This window comes from Equus quagga, chromosome 5 (assembly GCF_021613505.1).
Source record: "Equus quagga isolate Etosha38 chromosome 5, UCLA_HA_Equagga_1.0, whole genome shotgun sequence".
NCBI lineage: Eukaryota > Metazoa > Chordata > Mammalia > Perissodactyla > Equidae > Equus > Equus quagga.
The window spans coordinates 13,414,397-13,437,831 of record NC_060271.1 but is presented as its reverse complement, the minus strand read 5'-3'; the positions used below and the strand labels follow the sequence as shown (position 1 = coordinate 13,437,831).

The window sequence follows — 23,435 nt, the reverse complement described above, 5'->3', positions numbered from 1 at the left end:
GACAAAACATGAAGGATCATTTAACTGTCTCTATGCCAGATTAAGGGCAGCTGAAACTATCTGGGGATCAAGACTGAAGTACTATACAGGTGTCTCCAGAGATGCCCAAATGAGGTGTGCATGTACTGAGCCTCTGCAAAAACACTGGGAGGAAAAGTCAGAGGATTCAGACTGAACATGAAAGAAATGAACACATTCATCCTCTAAGCAAAAGTCCTTGGAATCTGGTCGTCTCTTCAAAATTTGATATATTCCACAGAATATGGGCTCAGAGGATTAAATTAGAAGAGCACTGACAATATTTACTGAAATCGCTTCTCCTTCAAGTTGTCTGAATTTCAGTAGAAGCACAATAACCTTTCTACCGGCTGCAGTCTAAGCCCCTCTCCTGCTGAACTGAGACTCCCTCATGGGTCTGCTCAGCCCACAGTGGGGATTAGGCTCCCATTATGTTTTGCAATTCATTAAGTCAGCAAATAATGAGTGCCTACTACATGGCAGGTACGGTTCTAGGTGCTGAGGATATACAAAGTCCCTGCCTTCACGGACCTTTACATTCAAATAGGGAGAGATAGTTGAATAAAAATATATTGTAACAGATATATCAGATGGTTATGAGTGCTATGGAAAAGCCTACAGCAGAGTTAGGGAGAAAGGCAAACTGGTGTTGGGTGGGGGTTACTGTTTTATATAGAATGGTCTCTAATAATGTAACAATTGAACCGAGACCTGAAGGAACTGAAGAGTAAGCCTTAGACATAACTAAGGGAAGACAATTCTAGGCAGAAGGAATAGCAAGTGCTAAGATCCTGAGGTGGGAACACATTTGAGTGTTTGAGGGCAGTGAGGAGGTCAGTGTACTTAGAATGGAATTAGCAAGCAGGAAAATCATAGGAGATGCATCAGAGAGACACTAAGAAGCCAGAGCATGGGGAGCTTTGTAGGTTAGGAATGAAAGATGAGAAGCCACTGGAGGCTTTTGAGCTGCGGAAGGTGTATGATGTGACTTGCATTTTAAAAGTGTAACTGGCAGCAGTACTGAGAGCAGACTACAAGGTGGAAGGGCAGAAGCAGGAGGAGCAGTTAGGGGGCCACTGCAATAATTTGTGAAAGATGATGGTAACCTAGCCAGAGTAATAAGCAGTGGCGGTGGGATGGGAGTAAATGGATTCTGCATATATTCTGAAGGTAACGGCAATAGAATTTGCTCACAGAGTAGATCTGGGGTGAGAGAGAAAGAGAAGAATCAAGAATGATTCCAAGGTTTTTAAGATAGACTCACGATATATGGAGATAGGAAAGACTACAGGAGTAGCAGGCTTGGGTGGGGCTTGAGGGGTAAGAACTCCTACTGAGATGACTATTAATATCTAAGTGGAGATTTTGAAAAGACAGTTGAACACACAAGTCTGGAGTTGAGAGGAAAAGTCTAGGTAAGAGATATAAATTTGGGTGTTGTTAATATATAGATAATTATTAAAGCAGTGCAATCACCAAGGGAGTAAGTCTAGAAAAAGAAGTGGTTTGATGACTGAACTCTGGGCACTTGAGTATATTAGGTTGGGAAGTAGGGAGGAGACAGTAAAGGAGACTGAGAAGGGGAAGCCAATGAAGTAAGAGGAGAAACAAGAGTAGCGTTTTAGAAATAAGATGAAAAAGGTGTTTCAAGGAGAGAGTGATCAATTGTCACAAATACTGCTGATAAGTTAAGTAAGATTATGACTGATAATCAACCATCAGATTTAGCAATGGTGAGCATTAGTGACCAATCCAAGAGCTATTTCCACAGTGGAGGGATGAAAGCCTTACTGGTGTGAGTTCAAGGGAGAATAAGAGCAGAAGTAGAGATGGTAAACACATACTATTCTTTTAAATTATTTTTCTTAATTCCACTTATTTCTAATACCTCAGCGAAATAGGGTGGTAGCTAGAGAAGCATGTAGGGTCAACAAGAGTGTTTTTTGTTTTGTATTGTTTTGTTCTAGGATGAGAGATAAAACAATGTGCTTGCATACTCATAGGAATAATCCACAAAAATCTGTGATGCAAGAGAGAGAGGAGATAAGTCCTGGAGTGATGTCCTGGATAAAAGAGAAGGAAGAGGATCTCAAGAATAAGTAGAGGGTTTGGACTTAGATAGAAGCACAAACTAAAACAGGAGAAGAGGCAGAGTAGATGGGCACAAACAGAAGGAGACGTTCTGATTGCTTCTATATTCTCAGTGAAAAGGAAGCAAAGCTATCAGCTGAAAGTGAGGAAGGAGAGAAAGTACAGAAAGTTGTAGGAAAAGATGGTATGAAATAGTAATTTAGAAAAGTGAAAGAAGGCATAGACTAGGGAAATGTAGTGGATGTCTGGACAGTACTACAGACCCACTTGAGATTAGTGGTCATAAACTTAAAATAAGACCAGTTATCATGGTTGTGTTTCTTTCCACCATGTTTAGCTGTGCAAGTGTGAGCACTGAGTACTTAGAGAGTTAGACTGGACTCTGAAGGTTAGGGTTTTATTCTATGAGTGTAACAAAGAGAAAGATGGGATTGAGTGTGTATGCAAGGGAGTGATCATAATGACGCACAAAGAATCTAACCTGGATAAGGAGGAAAATGAGAATGAAAAAGCGGAAGGATCAAAATTTCTAGTGGGTCGAAGAATTACTGGAATTGGGATACTGGAGAAAATAAGCTAGTTTAAGACTGGTGAAGGTAATTAGAGCCGCTTGAAATTGAGATTGTGAAGAAGGTGTAGTTATTGGTAATGACAAGGTTTAGGGTATGATCTTGGGATTGCATAGCTAGTTATGGTGGAAGACGAGACAATTAAAAGAGAGGAGGTCAAAGAACTGAGAGGCTAGAATATTGGAAGGATCATCTATGTGGCTACTGACTTCATCAAGAATTATGACAGAATAGTGACAGAGAGTAGTGTTAGTGGGCCAACAGTCAAAAATCTTCAAGGAATGAGGGAGACTGAGCCAGAGGTCAACAAATGACCCAAACCAGGAGGGTAGCAGAGAGTACATTTTGACAGCATAAACTTAAAAGCTAGGAGGGTATTTTAGGAAGGAGGGGTGGACAATGATGTAGAAATGACAATGAAGAATAAGCAGGATGCCTACTGCCCCATCAGGCCCAGAGGTAAAGAGATGTGAGAGATAAACCAGCCACAACTTGAGAAGACTGCAGAGGAGGCAACATCCACAAATGAGAACGAGTAACAATGAATAACCAATATCTTATGACAAGGAAGAAACTGCCAGACTAGTGGCATGTGTTTACATGCACTTGACTCCCTCTATGCCAATCCAAAATCAGTACTAAAAGGATGGCTTCTTGTGTTGTGGAGGTTAGATGAGTGCAATAAAGGGAAGCTTAAAGAAGTGGCAAAACTGTAGCCTTTTCACCTCTTGTTAGCTTAAATACACTGATAATCAATTATGGTTTAGCAGATGAAGACCAAGCAAGAACAATAATTTCAGTGATTGCCTTCTTGAGATTAAAAATATCAGTAGATTTATCACTTAAAATAAAAGGGAATACACATAAAATCAATGTCTGATAAAATCTCCTACTAATAAAGGTTCCCAATAGGCTAAAGAGCAATCAGTTACCAACAGCAAATAGCTTGAGTCAGATGAACTAAAACTTTTGTAAATGCTGATGCTCAGTGAAATCTGTGGGCCAGTGGGCTCAAAAGGCAGAGGGTTCAGTATCACTGTACTGGATTTTTCTTAAAATGAGGCAAGAGTCCTAGCAATAACTTGGGAGCATGACCCCTCCTAGCTATGTGTTCTATAAAAATGTGAGGAAAACAGAAAAAAGTAAGAAAGGAAATTGTCAGGACATTTTTTAAAGCTGTTTTTTCCAGGCCTTCTGAAAAAAGGTAGGTCTTCTGAGTTAAAACCTACCCCAACTGAGGCCAAGATCCCTTAGTCATGAAGAACATGAAAGGCAAAGAGAATTCATGCAGAGGGCTCTAGGAATTTACGCTAGGCACTGTAAGGACACTCTAGATGGGGGAAAGGACAGCATCCTCAATGTCGAAGATAAGCACTTACCCTTATTTAAGGTCTGGCATTTCAAGACAAACAAAAGGACAGGCTTTTATTATTTAGGATGACAATTCTGACAGCCAAAACGTTGTCCAGCCACCTTTGTTCCAGGGCTTTATCCTCTGACCTTTTGGAGTTCCAGGCACAGAGACTCTAAAAGGATATCTGGCTCACCTGGGTTGTGATTGGCATTCTGGGGAAGCGCGTTGGTGATGTTGGGCAGCTCATGCCCATAGTTCCCATCCTCCAGGGGACAGACATCCAGGTCACTCCACTTCTGCAGTTTCTGCAGCCAACAGGATTTTTCCTCCAGTTTGCAATGTGGATTTAAAATGATGCACACCCATAAGGCCCCTGGAAAATAAAGCAACCCCTATTCTTGATGTCCCTTCTTGATGTATGCATTAGTCTCAATTTTTCGGTTTACTCTTTTCTTCCATTTTTAGTTGGCAGGAAAAGTTTCCAAAACATCAGCTTTTCTCAATATAAAAAACCAGATCTGCTAAAGTTTTCAGAACTGGTTTATCTTTCCTTCTCAAGGCTTCTTTAAAGCAGAGGGACCATCTTGATACCTGGATGTGTACCTCCAATGATGAACAAGACAGATTTGGGCTTGAATTCTGAGCTCAAATCTGCAGCCCAACAACATTCACTGAGAGCTTTCTATGTTCAAGGTCCTGTACTGGAGAATAAGACACTGTTCCTATCCTTGAGGAACAGTCTAGTGAGGGAGACAGATAAACACGTCATTTGAATATAAGTGTTAAGATATGTTCAGGGTACAGTAGCAGCACAGAGGGAGGGCATTTCATGCAAGGATCAGGGTCAGAAGGGAGGTGCTTAGAAAGGTTTGAATTTTTGGTTAGTTGATCTTAGACTTTCTGAGCTTCAAATCTCTCAACTATAAAACTGAGATCATAAAAACAAGTACTTTGTAGGGATACTGTGAGAATTAAATAACATTTGTAAAAGGCCTAGTATATTAGTTGGCACAGAGCAGAATTTTAGTATTTCCTTTTTCCAGGGAAAAGGTTTATTTGGATTTGGATTTTGATACTGTTGATCAACTGTGATGCTTAAAACTATCACATTCTTGGATCTTCTCTGTCACTCTAGCAGAGTATCAGATATTCCATATAATAAATGAGTACTGTTTCTTTGACCACATCACCCTTCTTTTCAAGAAAATCTGCTTCTTCTTTTCAAGGTTGGCTATGTGGCTGTGCCAGACATATGCACAATCTCAAATTAGCAATAAGCCTGGCTGCAGAGTGTCTGAAGTTAAATATCCTTTGGGATGGAGCTACATCTATGGATGGAGGTAAATTCAGACACTATTTCAAGGTCCCTCAAAGTCAAATGGGAGGCTGGCCTGGTGGCGTAGTGGTTAAGTTTGTGCACTCTGCTTCAGTGGCATGGGGTTCACAGGTTTGGATCCTGGGTGTGGACCTAGCACCGCTCATCACGTCATGCTCTGGCGGTGTCCCACATAAAATAGAGGCAGATTGGTACAGATGTTAGTCCCGCAACAATCTTCCTCAAGCAAAAAGAGGAGGATTGGCAACAGATGTTAGCTCAGGGTCAATCTTCCTCATACACATACACACACATATACAAAAAGTCGAACAAGAATGTTTTAAAAGGTCATTTTAGCCTCAATTTTAGATACTAACTGAAGATGATGAAAATTCATTTCTCTTGGCTCAATTCAATTTAAAAAATCTACCATGAAAAAGAGACTATACTATGTAATATAATAGTAGTATATAATGATGGCTTTCAAGGGGATTATAATTAAGTTACCCAAATAATAATTATAACAAAGCATGGCAAATGCTATTATAGACATATATAAAGTCCTATGAGAATATATATCATTGAGCAATTAATTCTACACATGGGGTCAGGAAAAGTTATAGAAAGGAAATGACATCTGAGTTTGACTTTGAAGAATAAACATGAGTTAATTCTGGGTAAAGATGGCTAACTAAACACATACATTTATCATCACTATCTCCTGAAACCTCACTAAAGTGAAAGTAAAGGGATAAAAACAGGTATAAACTCACATAGACACAGAGAATGGGAAAGATGAAAGAGAATGGCCACAAAATTTTGGAATCTGGAAAGCATGTGGATGAGTTATAACTGATTTAGCAGAACAAAGCTGAAACCTCCATCAGCAGTTAGGAAAGCCTGGAGGCAGACTGATTCATACTGCAGAACCCCACTAAATGTGGGGCTGAAAAGAGAATTAGTTACAAGTTTGTCAGAGGTCTTAGGCTCCCAGGTTTCCTTCTCTATTCAAGGTAGCTGAGTGCCTGCTTCTTCACTCTCCTGGAAGAAGCCCAGAGTTTTACTCACTGGAAAGGGTTATTCAGAGAGGCTCTGGACTGGGAATACTACACACAACTGAGGGTGGGGTTTCTGAATAAATGGACACCACCTCCGCCCCTTCCAGCCCCAATCCAACTCTCTTTCCCCACTTGGTTCTGAGAAGACTGTGACAGGCTTATAACCCAGAGATAAGAGATTGGAGGATTCATCTCTCGGAACTAGAGCCCAAGGGGTAAAGACACTGCAGATACTGATAGTTGGGGTTCTTCAATGAAAAAGCCCAGCCGGATCATCCTCAGTTAAGCTGACTGGTTGACAAGGCCACACATACACACAGAGCTTCCTTCTAGCTTTCAAGTATCTTACTCTTAAATAGGAGTGGACAGCTAAGGAACACTAGACATATTAGAAAAGAATCTTAACAGAAAGCATAGATAACAAAGCAAGCAAACAAACAAAAAAACTTGGAGGCAATACAAACAAGGCAGAGAACAGACAAAATTTTTAAAAACTCTGTAACTGATATCCTCAAAGTGAGAAGATATTACATCTATTAAACAAGTGCTGGATGCACTAATAACAAAAAAGCGCTCTTGGAAATTAAAAATATGATGACAAAAAATAGGTTACAAATTAGTAAGACAAAGTTGAGAAAAGTTTCCAGAGATAAAAGAACAAAAAAAAAAAAAAAAAAGAGAGAGAGAGAGAAAAGATACGGAAACAAGGAGAGAAAAAAAATAAAAAAATTAGACGACCAATCTCCATTCAATATGTTCAGTCATACTTAATAATCTATCAATTTTATCTTCTTAGAGATATCCCTTCTGGAATCTTCTATTTTCTTATCCCTGATCTAGACTGTTTGTCCTCTAACCCTGCTGAATAGTAACCTAGAAGCTAATATCCAAATGACAAGAGTAGTTCCAGACAAAGAGAGAAAATAGGGATGAGGAAATGAAAAAAAATTTTTCAAGAAAATGTCTCAAACTAAAAGACATAAATTTCCCATTTGAGAAGGTCTACTGAGTATTAAGTAGATCAGATTTTTTAAAAATTTAAAAGACCAACAGCAAGTGATATCATTGTGAAATTTCAGATTAATGGGGACAAAGGGAAAATATATGGTTCCACAGGGAAAAAACAAGATATTCTCTTGAACCAGAATCATTTGTTACTTCACAACAGCAACCGGAAACTAGTGGACAATGGAGAATTGTCTTCAAAATTCTAAGGGAAAAGGACAAAATTTTCCTAGAATTCTACACCCAACCAAAGTATCAATCAAAAGTAAGGGTGAAATACACACATTCAGCAATGTAAAATTTATCCTGGACTGCGGAAAATTCATTTCCCATGTACCCTATCTTAGGAAGCTACTGGAAGATGTACTCCACCAAAGTGAGAGAGAAATCTCAAAGAGAGTAGGAAGTTGGATTCAGAAAACAGGGGGTCCAACACAAGAAAAAAGAAAATGGAAGTCCTAGAATGACAGTGAAGAGCAGTATCTGCATGGTTACTGTGCAGCAAGTTTAGAGAGCAAACAAACAATCTAAATCAGTGATAGGAAAACAGATGTTTCCAGAAGGGATATCTCTAAGAAGATAGTACAATTGATAGATTATTTGATGTGACCAAACATATTGAATGAAGACTTTACATTTCTGGCGGACAATTTGAGGGTTAAATTAATGATAATGACAGAAAAATGTGCAACCTCCCTAAAAGCCAAACAACAAACAAATTAATTAATTAGATTAAGTAATTAAGTAATTAAAGTGATTAATTCTTGAAGGGAAAAAAGTTGTATAAGAATGTAAATGTATATTAGTATTCTTCATGATTGTGCTACAAATAATGCAGTCATGTGTCACTTAACAATGGGGTATGTGCTGAGAAATGTATCATTAGGTGATTTCGTTGTTGTACAATGATAGAGTATACTTAGACAAATCTAGATGGTAAAGTCTACTACACGCTTAGGCTCTATGGTACTAATCTTCTGGGACCACTGTCATATATGCAGCCCATTATTGATCAAAACGTCATTATGTGGTGCATGACTGTATTTATATACTCATAATAATGTAAACATTTAATATTGATTTAACCCCAAATCACAATATCACTATTTTGGGAGAATGAGGGAAAAGTTAATTGTATGAGCACATGTGTGTATGTATCAGGTGCTAAAGATTCAATGAGAATGAGATCTCTCATGAGATCCCTTGTCCCTTCTGCCATGTGAGGTCACAGAGAAAAGGTGGCTGTCTATGAACCAGGAAGTGGGTCCTCACCTGACACCAAATCTGCTGGTCACTTGATCTTGGACTGCCCAGCCTCCAGAAATATGAGAAATAAATTTCTGTTGTTTATAAGTCACCTAGTCTATAGTACTCTGTCATAGCCCAGCCCAACAGTCCAAACAGACTAGGAGAAATTTGTACCAAGAAGTGGGGTGCTACTCAAATAAATACCTAGAAATGTGGAAGCAGCTTTGGAAATGGGTAAAGGGTAGAGGGTGGAACAGTTTTGAGTTGCACGCTAGAAAAAGACTATGCTGCGGTGAATAGACCTTTAAAGATGATTCTGGTGAAGTCCCAGAAAAGAAGACAGCTGTCTCAATCTCCTTAGAGAACACCCGAGTAATCCTAAACAAAATGTTGGTAGAAATATGGACAGTAAAGGCCATTCTGATGAGGTCTCAGATGGAAATGAGGAATATGTTATTGGAAACTGGAGGAAAGATGATCCTTATTATAAAGTGGCAAAGAACTTGGCTGAATTGTGTTCATGTCCTAGTGTTTTGTAGAAGGTAGAACTTGCAAGTGATGAAATTAGCTGAGGAAATATCTAAGCAAAGCATTGAAAGAGCATCCTGGTTCCTGTTGACTGCTTATAGTAAAATGTGAGAAGAGAGAAATGATTTAAAAATGGAACTGTTAATCATAAAGGAAGCCGAACTTAAAGATTTGGAACATTCTCAAGCTATCCACATTGAAAAGAATGAGAAAGCCTGTTTGGAAAGAACACTAAGAGTGTGACACTTAGAGAAGTAAATCCTCATCTTTCATTGTAGGAAAACAAAACATAATATCTAGAATTAAAAAAATCAAGAAAGGACAGTTATTTAGAAATGTGGAGGTATATTAGAGAAAGCAGATAAAAGAATTAAAAATTGCTCTTTCTGAGAAGTGGGAATTGGCAATGTGAAGGAATAGGGCAAGGAAATGCTGTTTTTTATTATAAAGTTTATTTATTATAAAGAACTATTTGACATTTTAACCTGTATACAAGTATTACTTCATTTAAAAAGAAGAACAAGAGATAAGTAGGAGTTCTTTGGGCAGAGAGATGGAGGGAGGGTGTACACCCAAACAGGGGAAAGGACATAAGCTAAGGCAAAGATGCTCTCAGGCGTCATTTTGGTCCGTTTGGATATTTAGTCTATTAGATGTTTTTTCCTTTTGGTGGAAAATTTTTGTAATCCAGGATGTTAGCTTTCAGTCCTTCAGGGGGAGTTCCTACCATATGAACACCAGGTGGCAAGAAATCCTTAATATGTAGGTACAGGAGGTAAAAAACCTGGAACACTGCCACAGTAAGAAAGGTGAACAGATATTCAAATCATAAAAGAATTCCTTTCTCCACTGTCCGGACTTAGTAATTCTAAAGGCCTGTATAAACTTCATGGAAAAGATTATTTCTTCACGTTGTAGTTCTTCCCTATGGTATCTGTATTACACTGATGGTTCTTCTAAAATTAATGTGCAGAGGGCTGGGGGCCCACCCCCCAACAAACAAAAAAGATAGGAAAATCTCATCATTTAGGATGAGAGGAAAGGAGTGCTAACAACAGAATTCTGAGGAAACATCAACATCTAAGTGATGAGCAGAGGAGAAGGAGAAATAAGCAAAAGAGAAAGAAAGAAGAGAGATGGAAGAACCGGCAGAAATTGGTGACACACAAACCAATTACAACGTTTCATGTGGCAGAATGTCAATATTAGTAACAAACATTTACTTTACAGTTTAAGAAGTGCTTTTCATTGATAGAGCAGTAAAATATTTTCACATTTGATCTTCAAAAGTAGAATGAGAACCAAAAAGAGGCCATTAGATTTGGCAACCAGATGGACTCTAGTGACCATATAGATGGCAAAATCAATAGGATAATAGGAACAGAAAACAGACTGGGTGAACTGAGAGAGGCTTAAGTAGTAAAAAAACAGGGCGCTAACTCTAGGCATTAAGCAGTTCCTATTTCCCAGGCATTTAGATATTAAAAAGGGGATTCCTAGAAAGTGAGTATATATACTTTTACCTATAAATTAAAAATGAATTTTGTCTTATTAATTAAGTCCTTATGAATTTGTTTCAAAAACACTCAGAGACCATTACATCTCTAGGAAAGAGCCAAAGCAAAAAATCCTGCAGTTGTCTGCATATAATAGCACTATGGGACTGTGTTACCAGTATCCAAAAGCATATTTTCCAGCAACTTAAAAAAAGTGTCAAAAACTCTAATCAAAAGTAGCTATTAAGGAAGTTAAAAATTTACATAATTATTGTATGTTAAGTATAATAATAAAATGATAGCTGTAATTTCTTTCTTTTTATGGGCTAGGCATTATATTAAGCACTTTATATACATTATCTCACTCATTCCTCCAACTGAGGGTCAGTAGGTCTTGGATTGGGTGTAGAGAAGGTAGAAACAGAGGGCACCAAGGATGATTCTCAGATTTTCTTTTTGAATAACATCTGCTGCTGTGTACTGAGATGGGGACAACAAGGAGAAAATCAGGCTTTGGCAGGAAAATTAGGAGTTTTGTGGTGGTTATGTTAGTTTGACATGTTTTTTAGAAGTGGTGGGAAGCTGGACACTAAGTCTAGAGCTCAGGAGCAAGGTCAGGGCTACACACATAAATTTGTGACTTACCTGCATCTGGATGGTATTTAAAGCCATGGGACCGAATATGATCACTTAAGTAGAGAATGTAGAAAGGCAAGTGGGTGCTGTGGAGTACTCAATATTTAGAAGGGCTAAGGAAAGGCAGAGGAGCCTGCAAAGCAAACTGAGAGAAAGTAGCCAGGAATGTAGGAGGAAAACCAGGGTTTTGGAAGGAGGGTATGGGGTTATGGAAGCCAAGAGAATAAGTTTCAAGAATGGTATGGCCAATTTTACTGAAAATTGCTAAGAGGTCAAGTAAGATAACAACTGAGAAGTGACCATTGTGTCTAGCAATATGGAAGGCACTAATGATTTTAACAAGAGCTACTTCAGTAGAGGGGCAGCAATGAGCAAGGAGGCTCAACTGTAGTGGGTTCAAGAGAGAATGGAGGTGAGGAAATGGAAAGAGTGGCTGCAGACAAGTTTTTCCAGTAGTGTTGCTTTGAAGGGAAGAAGAGAAATGGGGTGACAACTGAAGGAGGATGGGAACATCAAAGGCACTTTTCTTTTTTTTAGATTAAAGATATTAGAGCGTATTTGTATGCTGATGGAACTGATCCAGTAGAGAGGGAGAAATTAATGATGCCAGAGAAAAGAAATAACTGCAGGAGCAAAATTCTTGAGAAAAGGAGATGGCATAGGACCCAGAGCAAATATGTAAGAATTGGCCTTTGATGAGAGCAGAGATACTTTATAGATTTTTAACAGAAAAGAAAGCAAAGAATGTGTGTATAGACATGGGGAGATGAGAAAACTTCATGTCTGATTGCTTCTATTCTCTTTGGTTCAGGGATAGAAAGTAGTGAGCCCACTCCTCTAAATTCCTGCAAACCGTGCCTAGGCCCTCCCCTGGTAAGCAACTCGTGACCGGCAAGGAGCCCTCATGGTAGTCAGGGGAAGCACGAATGCACTGTGCTATAGTACCTGTCCCAATAAGGCTTCTCTTAGTGCAGTGGTTCTCAAAATGTGGTCTCTGGAACAGCGACATCAGCATCCTCTGAGAATTTGTTAGAAATGCAAATTATCAGGCCCCACTCCAACCTACTGAATCAGAAACTCTGAGGATAGGGCCCAGCAATCTGTTTGAACAAGTATTCCAGGTGATTTTGAGAGGTTTGAGAACTACTGTCTTTGCAGAATGCTGACAGTTTCTTGGAAGATTGATATAGCAATTTCTTAAGATATGAAAATGTCAGAAGCAAGAACTTTCATGATGAACCCAACTATATAACAGGAGATTTAAAAGCACTGGGAGCCAGCTCTGCTTACTTCTTCTCACCTACCTTTGCCCCAAAGTCCAAGCCCAATTCCATAACTGTCACAGAAATTACTCCAAGAGCTTCAGGCCTCAGATAAAATTGACTCTCTGAGAAAGGCTAATTTCAAATTCTTAAGAAATATGCCCTTTGGGGGGAAAAATACATAAGACAGAATTGAGGGAGATGTTGCAGAAGGATGTTTGATTTGGAGTCAGATTGTGGTTCTAGTGTTAGAGCCACCACTTACTAATGTATGACCTTGAACAAAATACTTAACTTTTCTGAGCTCAGTTTTCTCATCTAACAATATGGAGATGCCGATGTCTTACCCTGGAAGGGAGTCCATGCTTACAATCCCTTCTGAGGAAAGAGTCTAGAAGAAGTTTCCAAGTTGCCATGCATTGTGTCATGTGACTCTAGTCACAACTGGTTGGAGCAGTAGCTTTAGACTAATAGTGCAACATTCCTGTACTTCAGAAAGTATGACTGTGCCACGGCAGAGACAGTTTTCTATAATTCTTTACTTTATTCTGTACCCAGAAGTAACCAGAGCTCTCTGATTCTTTGCAATAAACACACAATTACCTCATAGGGTTGTTATGAGAATTAAACGAAGCAATGTGAACACAATCTTTAACACAGAGACTGGCACATAACATTCAATAATGTAGTTATTCGTTATTAATGAGAGCTCCAAAGCCATTAGTGCTGTAGGTGATATAAAAAAGCCTCAACACCCAAATCAAAACCCCACACTTAGCAGCCCCAAAGTAACTAAGTACAGTCCCAGAGTCATCAAGCCTCATTCCCCAAAGGTTTTCAGCCCTATGACTATAAAATATATGCTGCAGGGGCATCAGTCCAGAAGAACTCACTACAATCCCAGCTGCAGTTTTGCTTGTGCGATTTTGTACAAGAGGAAAGTCTGGTGTTGCTCTTTGGGGTGGAGGCAGTATGGAGGAGCTGTATTAGAACCTTTAGAATATGCCATGTAGAACTTTTTCAGTATAACCCAAAAGTGAGGCCATGATTGGATGGTGAGTTCAGGGTATGTAAGATTTTGAAAACAGGAAAAGGAGTTGAGTATTAGCATTGCAAAACTGGCCCTGGAGCAGGGGAATGATAAAGAGAAATGACAACCAAAGAAGATGACCTTGATGAGGAGAATCCAGAACAGAGAGGCCATTCAAGAGGCCACAGGTCTAATTTAATCTACAAATCCCAAGACCCTCAACCAGACCATTGGTGATGGGAAATAAAAAATGGGAATGGGGGACTGGGCCGGTGGTGCAGTGGTTAAGTACACATGCTCCACTTTGGCAGCCCAGGGTTCATGAGTTCAGATCCCAGGTGCGAACCTACACACTGTTCATCAAGCCATGCTGTGGCAGCATCCCACATACAAAATAGAGGGAGACTGGCATGGATATTAGCTCAGGGACAATCTTCATCAAGCAAAAAAGGTGAAGATTGGCAATGGATGTTAGGTCAAGGCCAATCTTCCTCATCAAAAAAAAAAAAAAAAGTGGGAGTGGACATTAATTGCATTTTGAAGGTTGAGAAATCAAATGAAGTTGGTGACTAGATGTAGGGAATGAAAGAAAAATGAGTGCTTGACAATAAGTTTGGTAGAGGAAAGAATAATGGTACCAATGCCCCAGTCAGGGAAACAGTTTTTAGTAGAAGGCCCGAATTCATTTTTTAATTTCTCAAGCTTGAGGTGATCAGGAGATTTTCCAATGGAAATGGTCAAAGGGAAGCTGGAACTGGAACTGGAACTCAGATAATTGGAAAGAAGATGAGGCTGAGATCATTATAGAGGTAACCTCTAAAACCATGATATTTAAAAATAAGTTCTCAAGGGAGTATAGAGAAAGAAGAATAGAAGCCCAAGGCCCAAGTCTTGGAAACTGCCCTATGTCTAAGAGGTATGTCTAGGAGTGATAAAGAAGAGCAGACCCAGGGAAAATGAGAAGAGTGACGCTGATAAGTATTTGGCAAGCCAGGCTAGAGCCATGGAACAGAAGCCAAGGGAAGAGGTTTTCTCTCAGTAAAGTCTTCTATGTGGTAACGTCTGGAACAGAATGCTGATGTCAGTAGCAAAGCACAGTGCTGTGGAAGCAACACAAGTGAGTTTAGAATTATTCTGGGTGGCCTCTGTAGAGTCTAAATCTTCTACCAGTTGGACTAGAACTCACTTAGCAAGATCCATGTAATGACTGATGGCAAGTGTTCACTAAGACTGTTGCCAGAGGGCAAGCTGGTAGGACAGAGCACTTCTCTGAGATATAGGGACTTACCTAGCTCATCCCAGAGCTGCCTGCACTTATCTGTCATGCTTGTCCCTTGCTGCCTCCAGAGTGTGAGTCGTGGGTCGGCCATAAACTGCTCAGTTATTAGCGTCAGCATCCTGGCTCCATTGGAATCTCTCATCCGCAGCATCTCTCGAACCTGACACATAAGGAGGGGAAAGGGGGTTGGTGACTGCATGTCATAAAAAAGTAGGAGAGGGGCTGGGCCCATGGCTGAGTGGTTAAGGTTGCGTGCTTCGCTGCAGGCGGCCCAGTGTTTCGTCTGTTCGAATCCCGGGCGCGGACATGGCACTGCTCATCAAACCACACTGAGGCGGCGTCCCACATGCCACAACTAGAAGGACCCACAACGAAGAATATACAACTATGTACTGGGGGGCTTTGGGGAGAAAAAGGAAAAAAATAAAATCTTTAAAAAAAAAAAAAGTAGGAGGAGAGGAATGGGAAGAGGGGGAGGATAATATGAAGTATCTAAGCACAACACATCCAAAGAGCCAGAAAGAAGGCCTCATATTCTGTAAACAAGTTCTCTGCATGTATTAAGAAAGCCTGCTGTGCACAACGACATACCATTTCACAACCACTAGGATGGCTAGAATCAAAAAGTCAGATAGGGCCAGCCCTAGTGGTCTAGTGGTTAAGTTTGGCACACTCCACTTGGGGAGCCTGGGTTCATTTCCCAGATGCAGATCTATACCACTTGTCTGTAAGTGGCCATGCTGTGGTGGCCACTCACATATGAAAAGAGGAAGATCAGCAACAGATGTTAGGTCAGGGCAAATCTTCCTCAGCAAAAAAAAATATATAAATAAATAAATAAAAAATTCAGATAACAACAAATGTTGACGAGGATATAGAGAAATCAGAACCCTAATACACTGTTAGTGGGAATGTAAAATGATGTAGTCATTTTGGAAATCAGTCTAGCACTTCCTCAAATGATTAAACATAGAGTTACCATATAACCTATCAATTCTACTCCTAGAGAGAAATGAAACATATGCACACAACAGAAACTTGTACAAGAATGTTTATAGCAGTTTTATTTATAATAGCCAGAAGGTGGAAAAATCCAAATGTCCATCATCAGACAAATGGATAAACAAAATGTGGGGTATCCATACAATGGAATATTATTCAGTCATAAAAAGGAATGAAATACTGATACATGCTACAACATGGATGGCCCTGGAAAATATTAAGCTAAGTGAAAGAAACCAGTCACAAAAGACTACCTACTATATGATTCCATTCCTATGAAAGTCCAGAATAGGGAAATGTATACAGACAGAAGGTAGATTAGTGGTTGCTTAGGGCTGGAGGAGAGGGACATGGGGGATAGGCTAGTGATAGGTAAAGGGTATGGAGTTTCTTTTTAAGGTAATGAAAATGTTCTAAAGTTGACTGTGGTGATGGCGGCACATATCTGTGAATATACTAAAAACCACTGAATTGTACACTTTAAATGGGTGAAGTATATGGTATGAGAATTATGTCTCACTAAAGGTGTTAAGGAGCAAGAAAGAAAGAAGAAAAGAAGGAAGGGAAGGGGAGGAAGGGGAGAGGAAGGAAGGAAGACGAGGAAAGAAAGAAGGGAGGAAAGAGAGTAAAGAAAGAAAGGAGAGGAAGGGAAGGAAGAAGGAAGGAAGGAAGCAAGGAAGAAAGCAAGCAAGCAAGCCAGCCTGCTGTGAGAGCCCCCAGTTCCAAAATGCTAAGTCTCTTCAAGGCCTCATCAGGCAGCCTTGGGGTCAAAGCAGAGGGAAGGCAGCTTCATTACTAAAACACTCAGCAATGCTAACTCGTTTGGAGAGTGAAACAGAAGGAAAAGGACTACCAGGGTGAAGTAGTAGGGCTCCCTGGATGCAATCTGCTCAGGTCTGCTCTCATCAGCCCCTCCCACTAGTTTTCAAGCATTCAGTATAGCTAGGTCAAGTGAGCTAGCTACAATGCATGAAGCCAGAAGCGTGGTGAGCCCAGTTTACTAAAGAAAGTAAAAAAAAATACCTTTTCATACCTTACCTTGGCAAACATTGAATTGAGCTGCTTTCCAGAACCATAGTAACCACCCTGGGAGAGAAAGAGCTTCACTTGTTCTTTCACCTGTTCTTCATCCAAATGCCAACAGTTCTCATCATCAATGCTGGCTCCAGCTGTGGGGTCAGGGGCACCTGGTAAGGAATGGGAATGGTGAAATGAATCCTATTTCATATGCTACACATTCAACAAGAGGGGCATTCTGTGAGTATACTCAAAAATGGATGGGTATTCTGCCTTAACCTGGGCTTTGTCAACTGGGCGGTCCACATAAACATGAGAGATCTAACGCTAGTTTCATGTTCACTTGAGTCTCAGTTATATCCTATTCCAAGGGCTACAAATACCATCCTAGGGGAAAAGCCCAGACGGAAATACACAAATATGAAAACAGTGATGTATTTTTTTTCCTAGGAAGCTGACATTATTTTTTATTCTTTTTGACTTTCTATGAATAAGCCTCAAAGTACACACATTATTTTAAAATAAAAAATGCTTTCTTACAAAATAAAAAATTCTGTTTTTAAAGTTCACTATAAAATCATAGCTTTTCAAGTGGAATCAACAGCTCTAAATTTCTAGACACTTTCCCCCTAAAGAACAGGGAGAGTTGCATACAGGGTGATATGATTTTATAAATGTATACTCAAAATATCTCTCATATCTGGGCTCACCTCAACAGCACCACTGAAAAAAGTTTTAGTTATTTATGCAGCCCTCTCCTGTAGCAGCCTGTTAGCTCCTTGCTCACAGTTGAATCCACAGTTGAATCACCTACAGCACAGTGCTGGTAATGTGACAGGCACCTAGGAAATATGTGTGGAATGAAAACTGAATCTCACCTTCTCAAAGACAGAGTCCTGTGATAAGTTTTTAGAAACCTTCCTCCAAGTGACAAAAGACCGTAAGTCAACACCCTATAGGTGTGGTCATGCAACAGGTTACAAATTCATGTCATGTTTAATCAGTCAGTCTACCCTTCTTGTCTCCCTATATCAAAGCCCTGCTTAAATAAAATCCAGGTCTACACAGAAAAGCTGCTCTTCTGCTAAGCTTTCTTCGTACATCTTATTCTCCAGGGAATCAGGAGGGCTCACACATTCATTTACTCTACAAATACTAATTAACACATAAGATCTTACAGTTTATGGTATTTGCTACTTTTCTTCAAATGTATTATTCTAAACACAGTTCTGATCATATCACTCCCTGCTCAGAAGTCTTTAGTGATGCACTATTCTTACTAAATTGTCCAAATGCCTTAGCTTGGCATGCAAGTCCCTCCATGCTCAGCCCCTATCCTTCATTTCTAGCCTTGCCTTCTCTATACTTATGCTACGTTTCAGCTAGCAACTTAGTGTTCCCAGAAGTCAACCACATTTCCTTATGACTTTACTTATGCTCTTCCTTTTACTTCCCTCCCTCTCCCTGCAACCTGTTCCTTGGCCAAAAAACAATACTTCTCATTGTCAGTATTACCTCAGCTTTAGAGTCAGGGCTGCAGTGAGAAACAGAAACTATAAAATAAGTATACGGAGAGGCTAACACTGCCAAGGTTCATTCACTGCTTAGTCCACCTGTAGGAGGGGCTCTTTTTTGCCCCCTTACTGAATTGGCCGTATATCCTATTGCCACCTGTCAAAAGTATGTCCATCTTACACATATGTGCACATAAAGTGCTTCTTAGCACTTTATTATTACTTCTCTTGAAGACCTGTTGCATTTTTGTTTTACATTGGAACTGTGCATTTCTCATATATTCCCTAGTAAATTAAAGTTTTTTAGAGTAGGGATTCATTTTTGTACCTCACAGTGCCTGGTTCATTACAGTACTGAATTAGTATTTATATAATGAACAAATATAAGTCTCATTGGCCATCTAAATTTAAACTCCAGGTGGGAAAATAATATATTCTGCACTTCTTTTCTATCCCAAAAGTGGCAAAGCAAAACAAATATACTCCTTATTCTTAAATATTTGTTATTAACAACCATTTATTGAGTGCTTCCTACATGGCAGAGTCTAAACACTTTTTATACATATTCCACTAGAATGCATGCTCCTGAGGGCATAAATCGTTTGTTTGCTGATATATCTGCAATGGGTGTAACAGTGCCTGGCACATAGTAGGTGCTCAATGAATATTTGTTGAGTAAATTCCAATGAACTCATAACAACTCTATGAGGTGGTATTATTATGCTAATTTTAAAATAAAAAAACTAAAGCTTATACAGGTAAATAAGGTAACAGATGGAAAGTGTATGAGCCAGGATCTATATGTTGGTCTCTCTCCAAAGTCTGTGTTCTTCACTATAAGGACATACTTTGGTCTCAAGCCTCATATTGTTGTGATTCATCAGCTGGTTTCAGGCCCCTGAATGTAAGTTGGATGGTGTGTCCGAAGATAGTCAAATCCTTTCTTGACCTATTCTTCTACACAGAATATAGGATTAGTTAGAATAATGCATTTTCTCCATATTGAGGACAATAGAGTTCTCACCAGTATAGTAATTCTCAAATGTTTAAATATAGAGAATAAATCACTTGGGGTCTGTGTTAAAAATGCAGATTACTGAGTCCCACCTCTAATGATTCTAGTTTTCAGTAGCTCCATAGAGACAGAACTGAGATAAATGAGATAAACTGGGTATAAACCAAGGAATGGGCCTTGGAGTATCTTGTTGCTGAGGATGGGGATGAGGAAAGAACGGCAATGGTGCTACAAAAGCAAGAGGCAGAGACGGTTCGAATACAATTCTGACCCTTGGGTGGTTCAATTAGGATATGAAAAAGCAGGAGCAGGACCCAGTCTCCCAGGGGAGCTGGCCTTAATCAACTGGCAGGAAGTGTGTAGTGAGATCACCTCTAAGGATTTGAAGGGGTATAGAGAAAACTGGAGAATCTTTTTGGCCCAAGTGGCGGTAGTGGCAGCAGCTATGGAAGAAATAAGGCATAGTTTATAAACACCTAGTATGTAGACTATAAAACACTGCTGGAATAGGGCTAGGATAAGGCAAAGCCTTGAGAGTTACCAACAGTGACATTTCATGTAAAACTTCAAAAGGGTTTGTTTATTTGATAGGAAAGAAAGGAAGGTAAACTGTGTAAATGTTTGCAGGTCTACAATGAACCCAGGAGACAAGAAACTGAGCTGCCAAAATGGGTGGCTGCAGAAAAGAAGGGAGTTAAGTCAATATGTGAGGCATCCAGGTAACAAATTTTAAGGACTTGGTGTGACTGCTGAAGGAATCGGAATTATCTGGGAGAGCATGAATTGGCAAGAGGCCCAAAGAGGATTTTCTAAGACATTTTCATTTATTCAACCAATACTTTCTGAGCACCTACTATGTGCCAGGACCTGTGCCAATACTGGATGTACAGTGGTAAACAAGGCAGATATAGTCCCTGTCCTTGTGGAGCTGATAGGCTAGTTGGGGAAAGGGGTATTAAGCAAATAATCACACATGTACATATCTGGGTGGAAAGAAAGACGGATCAAAGAAGTTTTCCCTGAGAAAGTGACATTTAAGTGAACACCTGAGGAATGAACAGGAGTTAGGGCTGGCAGAGAGTGGAGGAAATACTGTGTCTATTTTTTGTTCAAAAAAACATGAAGTCATAAATTATTGTGGTAATTAAATACACCTATAATAAGGGGGAGAGGATAGGAAGAATATTCCAAAGAAAGGGACTATCATGTGAAAACATAAGCAAAAGTCAGCTCATGCAAGGTTTTGTAGGCCACATGAAATTTGGATTTCATCCTGAGAGCAATAAGAGGCCACTGAAGGATTTTAAACAAGAAGAGATATGACAAAATCTGGAGTTATAGAAAAGTTACTTTGGATGGCTGTGTGGAGAATGGAATTGAAGGGAGCAATAGTGGATATGGAAAGATCAGTTAGAAGGCTACCGGACCAACCTAGGTGGGAGATTATAGTGGTTTGATTTAGGGTGATGGCAGTATCAATAGAGAGAAGTGGAAAATGATGAAATATACTTCGGAGGTAAAATTAACAGGTCTTGCAAATGTGAATTATATGAAAAAAGTGTTAGGGATAACTGCAAGGTTTCTATCATGATCCAGTGGCTAGATAGTGATGCTATTTATTGAGCAAGTTTGGGTAAGCAGATAAATTTACATTTGGAGATGTTGAACTTGGGATGTCTCTGTGACACAGAATAGTCACTTGGATATAGCAGGAATAAACCTGTGAATCACAGTTCATAGATGGCATTTAAAGTCAAAGATGTAGTTGAGATTACCTATATTGATCATGTAGAATAATAAGGGAAACTTAAGATTAATCCATAAGAAATGTCAACATTAAAGGTCAGATAGTAAGAGGAGGGTACAGCACTTAGGAATGAATGAACAAGAACAGAGATAATTTTAACGAGATAAACTAGGCCTGAAGTTCACAACCAGCCTCTCCAGCTGTCCACCTCACTAACTCCTAGGCAAAATCTTAAAAGAAAAATCCTTTGGATAAAAAAAACCCCATAAAAATGTCCCTATATATGGTTAGAACATTTTAGTCTTTTCATAAAAAGAGATGAGTATGAAACTAATTCCCCTTAGTAGTAGTAAAGTGGACCCAGTCAATGTAAATGACACTTTAATGTTATAGTGTGAAATTTTCCAAAGGACTATAAGAGAAATGGTAACAAGTGAAGATAAAATAGAAAGGATGTTTTATAAATAATAATGAAACAAACCATCACATGGGTTGAGGCTCCAAGTCAGAACTGAGGCTGTAACCAGGAGACCTGTCCAGAGGAAACTATTAAGTCTGTGGAACCAATTTTTCTTTCATTCTTAAACATCCTTTTTTAAATTATAAAAATAATAACATGTTTATTGTGGAAAATATACTAAAGCATAAAGAAAATAAAAACCCACCTATAATGCCACCAGCCATAGATTACCATTATTAATATTACAGTGTATTTTCTTCCAGTCCTTTTGCCCTATGCATATATGTATGTGTGTACACATATGTGCACATACACTCACTGCTTTTTAAATTAAATTAAAATTGAAATATAAATTATGAAAAGTGCATAAATCTTAAGTGGATAGCTTGATGAATTATCACATAGTGATTATAACAATGTAACTACCACCAAAGTCAAGAAATAGAATACTACCAGCATCCTAGAAGCCCCTTTGCAAACACTATCTCCTTTCCCCTTCCCTCAAATTAACCACTATCCTGACTTCCAGCACCAGGGATTTGTTTTTGAACTTTACATAAAAGGAATCTTACAAGATTTATTCTTTTGCATCTGGCTTCTTTCATTCAACATCATAAGATTCATCCAAATTTTTGTGTTTAGCAATACTTTATTTTCATTGATGTATAGAATTCCATTATATGAATGTATCAATTTATTTAACCATTCTACTGTTCATGGACATTTGAACTATTTCTATTTCAGGCTATTACAAATTATGTTACTCATTTCCATTGAGTAGACATCTAGAAGAATTTCTGGGTCATGGGGTATGCATATGTTCAACTTTAGTTAGATGATGCCAAACAGTTTCCCAAAGTGACTGTAACAATTTATACTCCCACCTGCAATATATTAGTCCCAGTTGCTCAATATTCTCACCAATACTTGATACCGATAGTTTAAAAAATTTAGCCATTCTGGTGGATATGCAGTAGTATCTCACTGTGGTTTTAATTCGCATTTCCCTGATTACTAATTAGTTAAAGTACCTTTTAATATATTTATTAGCCATTTGGATATCCTTTTGTCAAGTGCCTTTTTGTGTCTCTTGTCCATTTTACTATTTGTAGGGGTTCTTTGTATATTTAGGCTATAAACCCTTTGTCAGTTATAGGTATTAAAATATCTTCTCCCACTACTTTCTGCCTTTTTCATCTCTTAATAGTGCCTTTTGATAAACAGAAGTTTAACATTTTTAATGAAGTCCAATTTATCAATCTTTTCCTACTTAAGAAATTTCTTCCTACCTCAAGGACATGAAGATATTTTCTCATTTATCTCCTTTATGCTTTATTATTTCACTTTTTCCATTTATAACTGTAACCCATCTCCAATTGATTTTTCTGTATGGTATGAGGTAGGAATCAAGTTGTTCCCCCTACCCCACATGAATATCTAATTGATCCAGCACCATTTATTGACAAGATTCTTCTTTTCCCATTGCTGGGCATTTAGTGGAATCCTTTCACTTTGGAAACTCACGTTTTTGTTCTAGGAAATTTTCTTCAATTACTCCATTGATGAATTCCTTACCTCTGTTTTCTATTTCTGGAACCCCTATTATTCAAACATTGGAATTCCAAGACTCATTCTCTTAATTATGAACATCGTTTTTTCTCCTATTTTTCTTCTTTTTGTCTCTTTGCTCTACTCTATAGGAACTTTTCTTACCTTTATTTTCTACCACTTAGTTTTATAATTTTTTGCCATTATATTGGTAATATTCTTTAGTTCTTTCTGATCTGTGAA

General features: G+C 38.9%; 1 protein-coding gene across 1 annotated transcript in view; it reads right to left on the bottom strand.

The window, feature by feature from the left end:
- The window catches only part of ZSWIM5 (zinc finger SWIM-type containing 5), a 228,464-nt gene that overhangs the window by 32,100 nt on the left and 172,929 nt on the right, over positions 1-23,435 (bottom strand). Inside the window, exons 3-5 of the mRNA XM_046660453.1 lie at positions 16,930-17,078; positions 14,899-15,049; positions 4,226-4,405 (exon numbers count right to left, since the gene is read on the bottom strand). Coding sequence (XP_046516409.1) covers positions 4,226-4,405; positions 14,899-15,049; positions 16,930-17,078 — 480 coding nt within the window. The remainder of the gene's footprint in view (positions 1-4,225; positions 4,406-14,898; positions 15,050-16,929; positions 17,079-23,435) is intronic.